Source organism: Centroberyx gerrardi, chromosome 15 (assembly GCF_048128805.1).
Source record: "Centroberyx gerrardi isolate f3 chromosome 15, fCenGer3.hap1.cur.20231027, whole genome shotgun sequence".
Classification (NCBI taxonomy): Eukaryota; Metazoa; Chordata; class Actinopteri; order Beryciformes; family Berycidae; genus Centroberyx; species Centroberyx gerrardi.
In genome coordinates this window covers 19681798-19695595 of record NC_136011.1, presented here as the reverse complement: position 1 = coordinate 19695595, position 13798 = coordinate 19681798, and the positions used below count along the sequence as shown (strand labels likewise).

The window sequence follows — 13798 nt, the reverse complement described above, 5'->3', positions numbered from 1 at the left end:
TGGCCAGTGCAGTGTTCAAGACAGTATTCATATTAGTCTGAATGGTGTATCAAACAGATGAAAGCCTAAGTATTTGGATAGTACGTTAACATTAGTCTCTTTTGCTGTTGACACACTTACAGCCAAACAGGCTGAGCAAAACAAACCACCTTCAGCTCACTCTGTAAATTCAACCTTTAAGAGTATGTTTGGATAGTGGCTATGCGATCATAATGCAGCACAGAAGTTTACTTTTTTTTTTGTTAAAGTAAAGCATGCTATGTGACCTGACCAGTGAACTCTATTCAGAGAAGAGTATATTTCCCAAGAAGCTTGTGAGTGTTATAGAATCCAAGTGAGAGATTGAGTGCCTTGTTTGTGCACTCTTCGCTGTAATTTGTTTGTTGTTGTGGATGTCCTGATTCAGTCAGGGACTTCTTGCAGAATGAAGAGGAATTGAGTTTCCTGGCAATCTATGTAGAGCAGGACTGACCAGAAGCGGTAATGAAGATTTAATCACCACTCAGCCTAACTGGAATCATGAAGCCAATTCATCATAATGTGGCCATTAGCATTAGTTGGGAAAAGACACGCAAGGCACACACACACGAATATGCATACACATTAAGGTGCACCAGCACAGCCAGCCACACATTTATACATGCCACAACACACACAAACATCGGTGCACCACACTGCATTCATACTGAGACCATGCAGCCAGGCAGGCAGGGAACAGAGGCCAGGGAGCACACTAGTGTGTGAGCGCTTGTATCTCAAAATCATTAGAGGCAGAAGGGGACAGCAAGGCCAGTTAATGGCATGCCAAATGCATTCAGTGCTGTTGTTCATTGCCTGGCATGCCTATCTGTATGTCTGCCCACTCCTTGGCACAGCCATTTACTGGGAGAAAATAGACACAAACTCATGTACCTCTCTCTCCTCTGGCCCCTTATAATAGGATGTTCCTATATGTTCCTGGCCCTGCATTGTGTAGCACCAATTTAGCTGTGGAACATGTATGCCATCAAAAAGGCCACTCCATTACATCCTTCCTCTGCAATATAATGCCATGTTGCTGTGTTAGTCTTTCGAGTGGAGTGTAACAGTGTTATCATGACATGCCCCCAACCCCCCAACCCACATACGACCCTATGAGCCATACTCATTTTTTTCCCTCTTTACCTTCTCTCTTTTATCTCCTCTCATCTCGTCTCCCGTCCACCCCCTCCTCTTCTCTTCTTTCTATCCATTTCTCCCCATTTTTCAGACCTGGTTTCCTCCCTCTCCATCATCGTTTATCTGCATTCAGTCCATTTTCTCCCCAGCCTGATGGCTCTTAGATGAGGCGTCCTTTTGGTTAGAAACTGTAATGAAGACTGAAATACTATTTCCTGGACGGCTTCTGTGAGTTTTCTCCACCATCCAGTGCTGCTGCAGAGTGATCGATGCTGTTGTTGTTGTTTTGGTCTCCCAGTTTGCTCTTATTGATGTGTCAGCTCGTCTCTAAGCAGATATTGCTAATGACTTCCAGCTTACACAAAGATTTTCAGCGAAAAAAGTCAATTCATTTGAATGTAATTGTTCCTCCTAGCCAAGTATCTTGCATGCATCATACAGTAGTTATTTCTCCAAATGTATTCACAGTAACACGGCCTACATTATTGTAAATATGACTGTATTATTTAAAGATGCATTAAGTACAATTTTTAGTGTCCCATAGCACAAAATGACCATAATATACAGGAGTTTGATAGGGTTGTTGATCAGTACCAATGAATTAACGGTTACTTTGTGAGGTAATGAGATGTCTGTCTTTCAAAAAATATTTTCCGATCTCTACTGTGTTTTGGAAGCACCCCACCCTCCACCCCCACCCTACAAAAGGTGCTCAAACATTAAGGATGGTGCTACGAGCGAGGAACCGGTATTGCAACACATTTCTTTCTGAAGCCAAAAAAGATAACAACAAAGCAGCATTATTGTTACAATATTTTGCTCTCTCTAAAACTAAATGTTTCTGTTGGATCTCTGCTCTGTAGTGAGCTAGCTTACTTGTTCTATTGTTAAAAAATGACTTTTATATTTCTGTCCACATTATATCTGTCCATCCAGTAAGATGTGCTAGAGACCTGTCAATGTTGAAATTCCTTGGTTATTGATAGAGATTGATAAAAGTTATGACTTACTTAATGCCCCTTCAGTTATAATTAACTGAGCAGTGTTGAGAACAGTGTTAGATGTATAAATATCTACATTTCTCATTTTTATAATAGCACATGTTATTCTACCATGGAGTATGGCAAGTATGGCAGTATTCTTCTAAATTTGTTGTAATGTGTAATATAAAATGTAATATGGTGAACTGTGATTGGGTGAGAATGAGCCTTTCTCAGAAGAGATAGCATTAAAGGGAAACCATCAAACCAGTGGCACACACAACCTACCTGTGGTCTACTTTGGATGAGACCCACATTGGCCAGAGTAAATCATTGTGAGCACCTCGGCGGTCCAAGTGGATGATATTTCCCCACGTGCCTTAATTTCTACTCATCTCGTGTGATTCCCTCCCATCCATCATGCAAACACAATACAGAGAAAATGCTGCCAACTTTATAGCATTTCAATTAATTACAGTGCACGTCATCGTCTTATCTGTTTTTTGTTCGTCTCGCTTCATGAATTGAAGGAAAAGCTCATTTTAAAATTATTTGTATATAGACCTACTGTTTTTGTTTTGCTAATACCTCCTTTGAGAGATGTATCATAGATTTGTTTTAACCAAAAGATAATTAACATAGAAACAGAGAAAAGGATAATGGTAGAATTGCTTGTCGACTGCACTGATCTAACTACTGATACAGTGTCTGGTCTACTTTCAAGGATAGCTCATTTTATCTAAAAGGGAAGATGTAAATAAATGTGGGAATAGAGAGAAAGAGGAAAAATGTGATAACATAGAGCTTCCATTTTCACGGTACAGTTCTCTTATTACGCTTTCTCTGAGTGATTTCTTCTTGCCAGAGGAATGAACTCTCTTCTCTTCGTCTTTCAGTCTTTTCCTCTGCATTTGTCTTTTCCTCTCCTTCGTCTGACATAGCGGTATAAAGCGAACACTGCCTCTTGTTGCTGTGGGGAGTTGGAGTGACAGACAGGCGGCATGTCTGCCCAGCTCATCTCTGGTACATCAGGACAGATAAGGCGTCTCTTGTTTTGACTCATTCAAATGGCCAGCTTGTTTATCGCTGTCTTCCAGGTGGGTTGAGATAAGGCCACCGGCACCAGCCCAACCTTTCCTCCCAGGGAAAGGATGCAAAGGGGACCATGCAAAATAAACAGAGGGAGACACCCCACTACAATAATTGATCGTCAGTCATAGATACACAAACACTTATAAACACATGCATGCACGCCCATAACACGCATACACACTTACAATAAAGTATTAGTGCACACACATAAACGTAGGAACAATAGCAGTAGACTCAGGGACATAAGCAGTAATGAGGCAGGTACTTGCAATGTTGCGTATGTGTTCAGCACACACACACACACACACACACACAGAGACACACACACACACACACATGCATGTACTGTAAATCCAGTTGGTGAGGCAGACAAAGGGGCCTGGGTCAATAAGAAGCTCGGTGGCATGATGGGCTTGTCAATATGAAAGCACCTGACAGAGTGAGCTGGCAGGGGAAATGGAGAAGCAAAATAGCTGCAACTAGCTCAAACTATGGTTCCATGTCCTTAATGAGGCAGTTTAGATGGCTCCCATGAAAGGGGACAATGTGCTTTCTACAAGATTTTTAGGAGATAATTGAGACCATTGTGGCGCTATGAATGCAGAACTATTTGATTCCATCCCTTTGGCGTATTCAAGAGGTCGTTGGCATTTGCTGAGTCACATTACAGATAGTTATTTTAAGGTATTAGGCATCATATCCATTAGCTGTAAATAGCTGTCCTGTTATTGTTGTGTGGCTTTCCAAAAGGCATATTGCCCAGCCTCATTAGCTCGACATTCTCCATCATGCTGTGGGATAGTTCAAAAAGTATATTTTTTTTATTGAATTGGGCATTATATATGTCGACTGAGACATCCTATAGTAGGAAACAATTGTCCTTATTTGCTCATTATATTTACTGAATCTTTTGATCTCACTGAGGTACACTCTTCATGTCTTCAGTCTTCATGACTGATTCCTATGCATATTTATAGGTATACTATCCAAACCTTAAACCACATACTTCAAAGAAAGAAGCAGGGGGAAAAAAAGAAAAACTGTTTTTTGGAGATTTTCTGGCATTATGGGACAGAAATCAATGTCATCCAGGCATTTCTAAGCATTTCTAAGCTACTTTGTAAGCACCCTTTTATATACAGTATATCCTTCTACACTGGAGACATGCAGTCTGTTTTACTGCCAAGTCCTTAAAGATGACAATTCTCATGTTTCTTTTTTTGTTACAGGAAGATACAACAGAAAAAATTTAATTTCTGTTAACATTTGATAGTTAAATCAATTATTCCTCCACAAGTTACATTTGCAAAGCTGGTAATCAAACATCACAATGTTACCAGTCCACTACTGCTGTTTTTGTCTTATGTTATGTTATGTTATGTTATGTTATGTTATGTTATGTTATGTTATGTTACTGTATGCACTTGGTGTGACTTTACTGTAGGTATTGAGCGTGTGACCTTCCCTGTGGCCCCTCGGTGTGTAAAGCTCTGTGAAGTAGAAGTGTTCCTCTTTAGTGTTGTTTAGTTCATGGCACAGAGAGAACTCGCTGTGTTTCACCGAGGACGAAGCCACTCATGGGGAAAATAGCCCCCTGTGAAGCAATGCAGGCTGACATTTTGCCCCCCACACACACGCGGCACACTTCAACACACACGCGGCATGGCCTTGCTCTCTCATACATCCACATATGCACAGATGAACAACAGATAAATGCGTTTAGATTGTATTTGCCAACAACCGTAGTCATTACCCACATATTGCTCAAGATCTACTGCCAAATCATCCAACGATCACATCTCACATAGTTCTGGGCAAAGTACAGTGTAGCCACAGCTAAGCCATATCAGGTACACACAGGCATGTAAGCTTGTATCATGTTGACAATGAGCATGCTTCATGAACAGGCTAATCTTCATATCAGTGACATACAGACAGTGCTTAGATAAAGACCCATAGGGGATACATCATACGATTGACATTCTGCATGGGAAAAAAAAAAAAAAGGTTATATACACCCACATAAGATAGATAGATCTATAGCAGTCTGCAGCAAAGCTATACATAGCCATGCAGAGTCACTGTGAAACTGAGCAAGAGTATTTCCAAAGGATCAGAGGTTCTGCGGTTGAGTTGTGAAGAACAAAAGAGACTTAACTGATGGTGAGATATTCTTCTTCTGACGTTATTGCAAGTCTGGCCCATTCACTGCCTTGTGTGCTTTTGTTACATGCACTGCCTTGTGTAAGTACAATAATTGTTGTTTTCTCCAGATTGTATAATGTTCTATCATTTCAAGTTTCCATTTGCATTCTGCAATTAGTATCAATGATAGAGATTTTTGTTTGTTTTGTTTTGTTTTGTTTTGTTTTGTTTTGTTTTGTTTTGTTTTGTTTTGTTTTGTTTTGTTTTGTTTTGTTTTGTTTTGTTTTGTTTTGATCATCATCAATCTCTACTAGCCCAAGAACACAAGAATACCAATCCATGCTTTTGCAACCACAAGGACAAATTGATATCATACCCCCACACCCCTTCCCCCTCCATTCCCGATTTCTGGTCCTGTTATTTCCAAATCCAAACCCAAGAGCCTATGTCAAAATCAAGGCGGTGTGATAGAGCGCAGGAGCCTCAATATTTCATGAAGCTATCAACCTTCAAAGTTCAGAACAGGACTTGTGATGAAATCTTCAAGCTTAAAAATATCTCTTGGTACCTGTGTTCACGGTTTTGATCTCTGGTACCGTTTTTTTCCTTCATGTTGAATGGAATGTCCAGAGCCATCTTCTCATGAGGCCAACGGTCTTTCAACGCTATGAATAAAACTTCTTTCACTGAGAATAGTAAGGTGTATTGGCAGCCTGTGTTATGGTTCAGCAGGATGCCAAAGTGAGACAGGGGTCCAGTATCTCCCTATTAGAAACTACTTCCCTTGACATCCATTCAAGTTGTGGTAGTGTGGAGTCAGAAACTACAGAAGAAGTGTTGCACACAAGTATACACAAGCTTAAGAAAAGGTTGAGTGGTTGCACTGAAATATATGCTGACATATTGAATAAACTGAATTTAATAGAACTGAGCTCATTGGCAAGTTGCAAGCAAAAAAGTGTTGTAGAAATACTTTTTGTCAGTCAGAAGACCACAATGATCCAGAATGCATAGCTAGAATAAAAAGAAAATATACATAAAATGATCTGAACATCTTAAAACGTAATTCTATGAACAAAAGGATGAAAGGTCCCTTGCATAACTTTTTAAATACTTCCTATGTTTTCCACTCATGTCTCTCTCATTGCTGTGGAGTGCGCAGTGTGTGTCCGTGGGCGGTGTGTGGATGTGGCTGTGTAGTGATGGAGACCGGGGTGTGCTGTAGTTAGAGAGGCCTGCTGTTCGGCCTCGGGCCACCATTCTTGTCCTGTCAGCTCAAGTCTCAAAGACCACTCCCAGTGACACGTCAGATCCTCGAAAATCTTTGTCCAGCTAGCAGCACTGATTAAGAATTTAAAAAACTTCAGCTTCCCAACTTGAGACATAGCTCAAAAGGTTGACGGTGTGGAATGAGGGTTTTTAAGTACAGGGATGAGTTAGGATCCAGCGACATACTCAAACTGATGTGTCTGATTTACCTATTAGACGTCCTGAAAGGTGATTTTTTATCTCTATACCTTTTCCGCTCTCAAACTTTTAATATTTGTGCCGTCCTCAGTTTGTTTCACTGTTTAATTTACATGGCGTGAGCATGAACTTCATCTTCTACTTATTTCACATCATACTCCTGCTCTTCTCTCTCCTCTTCCTCACTATCATCATCATCATCATTATCATCATCTTCATCATCATCATCATCTTCATCATCATCTCCAACCACCACCACCACCACCACCACCACCTGTACGATGACTGGTAAAGTATACATTGCTTCACAAAGTGTGGCTAAAAGCAGCCCTCTGCAGCATTCAGAGGGGCGGCGGTTGAGTAGACGATCCTGATAGCATGCTAATGGCCTACACTTGTTGCCGTGGTGACCAGCTCAGATGTTTGCATGGTCGTTGGTCAGTCAGTGTCAAGTCTCACCACAAATTGAGTCACAAAGTGTCAGACAGGATGATTAGTCTAGTCATAGCTTAGCCCCTTCGTGACCCCACTACAATAATTGATTGTTTAATTATATCAGTGATAGGTTTGTTGATGAGTTGATGTTGATGAGACGTTTGGTACATTTTTCTCTCAGAGACATGCCCCCGCTGCAATTTCTTTCCTCACCCATGTTCTCTTTCTCTTCTTCCCTGCCCCTCTCTCTCTCTCTCTCTCTCTGTCTCTCTCTCTCTCTCTCTCTCTCTCTCGCTCTCTCTCTCTCTCTCTTTCCCTTCCCCGTCTGTTTTTTCTCTCATCCTCTTAGCTGGCAACTTGGGATTCCACTCGTGGTTTGAATGGTAGCCTAAAGGAGAGTCGGATAGAGAGCGGTATGCAGGGAGTGACGCTCAAGATTGTAACATTACTGGTAAGTTGGAGTATACTGCATCTATTAACACCTGACCTGCGTAGGCAAATATCTTAAGAAAACAAGCAGCACACTCTAGAGGCACTTGCATTCATATACAGTATTTATGAGATTGCTCTAAGCACCTATAGATTAGCCAATAGTTTGAGAGTTTCTATTTTGGTTTAAAAATTTACCCAAACATGTAAATACACAAAAGTCCCTCTGTTGACTGTTTGTACAGTTAAAAAAGCAATATTTTTAATTTCTCTTGAGCATCCAGTCTCAAGATGCTGTCCCGTTGCTACTAGGTTCAATGATTTCTTAGAAAATCTGCAAGCCAGGCTTATCACAGGTGAATGGAAAGCTGATTAGGGGCAATACACGATCCTGAAGCACTGGACCTCTCCTAATCCACTTTACACTGCTTGGTCACAGTGAGTGGCCATTCCTCTCTGGGAAGAGGGATTTGTAAGGCCTTCTTCTCCATCTCGCCAGTGAATCTACAGCATCAGAAAGCCATTAAATTCAACACCACAATGTACCCGCTTATCCTCAACTTCACTGCCCTCCACCTCCTCCAACTCTCTGTCTCTCTCTCTCTCCCCCTCTTTCTCTCCGTTCTTCCTCTTCTTCACACATGATTTACCTGCACCATATTTATTCACATAAGTTCTGCTCAGCTCTCTCTTGGCAGTGTCGTTTAATCAAGTCATTTTCCCCAGCCTGGTTCAGCACTCCTCCCCCTCTCTTACCCCCCCACCCCCCCACCCCCCCCACCCCCATCTTCTTCAGCACCCTCTCTCTTTCCTCCTCCTCTTCCTCCTCCTCCACCCATTTAATTCCGCCCTGACACTTCCAACCCATAAAGAAGAACCACGGTTGGGTGCAATAAATTTAGAATGGCAATTTCTGGCTGATGAAGCATCACCACTCGCCATGGCGCCATGTGTTACAGGTCAACAGTCGCCCAGGAAACTCTTTTTATTAAGATGAAGTTTAACTTAGACCACCTCAGACGCTCTTCATAAAGGTGTCACCCTAAAGTTCTAAAGATGACTGAATGCGTCCTCGCCACGGCTGCCGATCTGCTCCCCGAGGAGATTATGGAGCATCTTGATAAATGACACGCCTGTGATTAAGTACACATATACTCTACTCTCTTCCAGGGTTTGAGGATAAATGGTGGGCTTAAAGACAAAATGCACACACATTCACATTGCTCAGCATTATCATTGTGTCAGTAATGCATTTCCCAAAAACTCCCCTTACCCCGTTGTACTATATTCATTCGAACAGGAGGAGCCTTTTGTTATGGTGGCAGAGAACATTCTGGGTCAACCTAAGAGATACAAGGGTTTCTCAATCGACGTCCTGGATGCCCTGGCAAAGATCCTGGGCTTCAAGTATGACATCTACCAAGTCGGAGATGGCAAATATGGCTCAGCGCTCCCTAATGGATCCTGGAATGGCATGATTGGAGAACTCATTGGCAAGGTTAGTCTTTTGATTTCAGTCAATTGATTTCCAGATAATTTTCTGGGAATCAGGCCACATTTTCTGGTTTAGAACTGAGAGAGCGAATTATAAAGCTCTGTTAGATGAAAAAGATCAGACAAACACTGTGTGGACCCACAAAATCAGTCTCCAACTATTAATTTGTTCCAGTGTATGACATCACAGATTAATGGTTTATGATTTCCAGCAATGTTTGAGAACTTTTGAAAGTTTCAGATAAATACTGTTGTGGGTCAACAATAATATATTAATGTAGACTGTTGACTGTTGTTAAAGGTTTACAGACATGCTCCTTGATGTTGTCGTTATAAACACGTCATTCTTTAAGAGAAGGCCTTTATATTTTCTTCATAGAGGTTACTAAATTCCTGTAATTTACCCTGTGGAGAAAATTATAAATATTATCATGTAACCTTATGTGAACTATAACAGCTGTCAGCCCTACAATCTTGTACTATTGTTTGTCAGAGGAACCCTATCACTCACACCACAAGTGAGCGTCTCTGATTATGGTGTGGAGTGAACAATGTGGTGCTTAATTCAACAATCCCAACATGATTACTATCACCAGGTCCAGCTTGTGTCTACAGATATGCCTGTAAGAGGTTGGCGGTGTGTGTTTAGAAAAAGAGCAAGCTGAAAGCTACCTTATGCGTACATGTTGAATAGATTCCTAGAGAGAGCTTGGTGGCTGGGTGAGCTGCGAACCTGACCAGAGGGATATAATTAGAAAACACAGGAATCCTTATTCATTCACTCTGACACACACATATCACAATATGCCTAATAAATGTATCGTATCCCCTATATGACACAATGATTTAAATAGACCATGATATTTTCTAACATAAAATGGCAAGGTAATGCAGTGTGGACATAATACAGAAGTCTGTATTTTTTATTTCACGATTAAAGATTTATCCATTCATGAACACATTAGATTCAGTTTCAACATCAAACCACACACACAAGACTCAAACATATTAGGAGAAGAAAGAGAAATGTAAGAAGATCACACATGAGAAATGAAACAAGAACATATGACTCTTCACCCACAGCGAGCCGACCTGGCCATATCAGCCATCACCATCACCCCGGAGCGAGAGAGCGTGGTGGATTTCAGCAAGCGCTACCTGGACTACTCAGTGGGAATCCTGATGCGCAAGTCGGAGGAGAAGATCAACATTTTCTCCTTGCTGGCGCCATTTGACTTGGCAGTATGGGCGTGCATCGCCGCCGCCATCCCTGTGGTGGGAATCATGATCTTCCTGCTCAGGCGCATCCAGGCAGTGCGTTCCCAGAACAACACAGGAGGCCACCCGCCACCCTCTGTCTCCACTTCGCTTCAGAGCGCCATCTGGATCGTCTACGGTGCCTTTGTGCAACAAGGTGGGTGAGAAGGGTATAGTGTGGCCACCACCTATAGTACTGGACAGCAGTTACCAATCATGTGCCATCGAGGACCAAGAGTATGTAGATTTTCATTCCAACTAAACTATAAGGGATCAGGCTGTTGCTATCCAGTTTTTAAAAGCAAAACCCTGAATCAAAACAGAACAAAAGGGCAGCAGTGCCACTGAAAAAAAATCTTTACTTTATGGGATTAGAGACATTTCTACAGTCTCAATTTTATAGATAGGAATTTTGATACACTGAATTGTAGAAATGTTTTTTGCTGCATTCTCAAGTTCCAGAGATTTAGATTTGTGGGTTGAGACATTTGTAAAAACTATATGTTCAGTATACAACACAAACTGTTCAAGTATAGCTACCATTTATATGGTTGAAAAAAATCGATGTTTCTGATTAGATAGAAATATGTATCTGCATATCTTATAGATGTAAGTTGTAAGGAGTGTAACAAATTGTAAAAATAGTGTAACATATTACAAGAAGAGCAGAATAATGGAGAAGGTTGAACGTGTGTTAGACCACAAATGTATAGCAGCATGCCTATAAAAAGAATCCCATGATATGAAACTGTAATATAAGACAGTAGCACATTAGACTGATAGATATACAGACATGGTAATAGAAGTTTAAATCAAAACAAGTCCATGCAATGGAAACATATTTGTGGATGTCATTATGAATGCTACACAGTAACAGCACCGGGAAACAATCTGAGGCATAATGCCCACCCTAGCATTTTCTAAAGGTGTCCTTGTCAAGGGGAATGTCCCACCTTTAGGTCTGGTGGAGATCCAGGTATCTCCAATTTGGATAAATGACTACTTCAGCAACTGATGTTAAAGCCTGAACTGCATTTATCAAAGTCTGGCCCACTGCCCGTGAGCCTTTTTAAGCCCAACGCCCACTATATTTTAGGAAGAGCTGAATTCTCTCTCTTTCTCTCCTTTTTTTTTCCTTCTCTTTTCTGGCTCATGTTCTACCATTGGCACTTCTTGTTTGACTCAAGGGCATGGCATTTTTTTCATGGGATGACGTAAGTCACTTTGATAGGGATCTGACTGCTGATGTTTAGTGCGGCATTGTCAGAGGGCGTAAACTTGGCAGACATATTCCCCCAATGATTTCATAATGATATTCCAACAGTTGGCTGGCCTTTGTTGTAAGTTCAGCACAGATGAAACTGACTGCCCACAGACACACTGACTTTCCTCACTCGCTGGTTATTTTGAATGGGGATTGCCCTTGCTTTGTCCCATAAGGTGGTCAGGGAAAAGTGCCACTGATTTTGATTTGCCTTTTTCTATTAAAATAATACAAACCTGTCCAGGAGATTGAGTGAAAGAAGTGTTTTCCTTATAATCAGAGGCTTTAATCAATTGGTTGCAGAGATGACAGGGACTGAAGAACAATGGTCCAGACTTTTGCAGTAGGGTCTAAGGGCAACATCCAGAAAAGTTTCAAGATGCACAATTCACATGGGATGACCTTAGCAAATCAGTCAAAGCCATATGTGATAAAAATGACTGATGTTGGAGTGCTATACAACCGACAAGGCTTTCATTTTTTTCCCCAAGCTGTCCTAAGGGTGCAGCTGTGTTGATTGTGACACTTTGAGACAAATATGTTTTCATTACTTTTCACACTCCTGAATCTTTCAGATAACATTTCTACGGCTTTACTCTTCAAAATTAGAATCTATGCTGACATTTTCCTCGTCCACCTCATATGCTGTTTTTGGACATGCGGAGAGAAAGCAAGAGAGAAACTGAGTCAGTGTGACAGAGGAACAGTGAAGATGGAGAGGCTAACGTGACGAACCCATCTTTCTCCCTCAGAGAAAACAGGGAAAGCAGAGGATAAAAGATGTGAAGGCAAGAGAGTTAAACAAGGCCAAAAAAGAATGAAGATTAATGAGTGTTGTGAGTTATGGAAAGAATTGGGAAGTATTATACAGTATGCAAGTGTGTAAAGGGCGTTCCAGTCTAGATGGTTTTGATTAAAGGAATGCAAGTTTTTGGGGGATCGGCCTGTTTGTCAACTTACCCAATAAAAGATGGAAAAAATAAGAAACCAAGGTCATCCATGTGCCCCCGGTAGATTGGTGGCTCCAGTGCTCCAACACTATCTCAAAGTGAGAAAATGACTTGTAGCAGCTCTAAAGCAAAGTGGCATGTCATTTTAAAAGATATGCAGTTAATTCTGTCAGTTTTGTGTAGGAGATTGTTAAAATTTACACAAAATATGATACAAAAATTATTTACTGTTTTGAACTAACAGGGGCTACTTTCGCTGTCAAAAGGTCTCCCTTCCCGTGAGACTTTGAGCATGATTTGTTTTGTTCCATGGGAGGTGAACATGATGGGAGACTGTGTTCAGCTAAAACTTGCTCTGCAGCAGATGAATATGTAGGTGCTCACCTACAAGTTCCAAAAATAAACCGCAATATAGCTGCATCAGCTATTGAGTTAATATATCATTTATATGTATGAATTCACAGGCCATAAAAACCCCTAACATCATTTATTACTAAAAAGTCACTCATTTTATTAAGTTGCATATGATCACTTTATATACACTGTATGTGCAAAATATAAGAGACACTTAATCTTTTCATGAAGTACACTAATGAGGTGAATTCAGGTAAAAACCGTTATCCTTATTGATTTCCCCTATTAAATCTATACGAATCACAAAGGAGAAGATGTAGATAAATAGAAGCAGATGGATTTTTAGAAGGTTTAGATGTGAATTGCACAAAAGAGGCTGCTACTCAATATCAGAAAGATGTCCCAAATATTTTGTACAATTACAGTGGCACATTATTCTTTGGCATTCACCATAGGTTAAGGATAAGAGATAGTTACATGAGGTCCTGTGTGGTGGTAACTAATATGAGGCAATACAGTATATAATAGTGACGATGCGTCTGTGTGTATACCTGTGTACATCTTGGTGTTTGCACCTGCTCCTCCACAGGCAGTGACTCCATACTGGGATCGGTGGCCCTGCGAATTGTCATGGGCAGCTGGTGGCTCTTCACCCTCATTGTGTGTTCCTCCTATACGGCCAACCTGGCCGCCTACCTCACCGTGTCGCGTATGGACAACGCTGTGCGGTAAGACACATCAATTTCAATCATCATTTTCAAATCTGTGTTTGA

At 41.1% G+C, this 13798-nt stretch overlaps 1 protein-coding gene across 3 annotated transcripts in view; it reads left to right on the top strand.

The window, feature by feature from the left end:
* grid1a (glutamate receptor, ionotropic, delta 1a) overlaps positions 1-13798 on the top strand; it is a 221218-nt gene that overhangs the window by 194337 nt on the left and 13083 nt on the right. For all 3 annotated transcript variants that reach the window (XM_078288763.1, XM_078288762.1, XM_078288761.1), the window contains 4 exons: positions 7627-7728; positions 9007-9204; positions 10284-10618; positions 13619-13753. In XM_078288763.1, coding sequence (XP_078144889.1) covers positions 7627-7728; positions 9007-9204; positions 10284-10618; positions 13619-13753 — 770 coding nt within the window. The remainder of the gene's footprint in view (positions 1-7626; positions 7729-9006; positions 9205-10283; positions 10619-13618; positions 13754-13798) is intronic.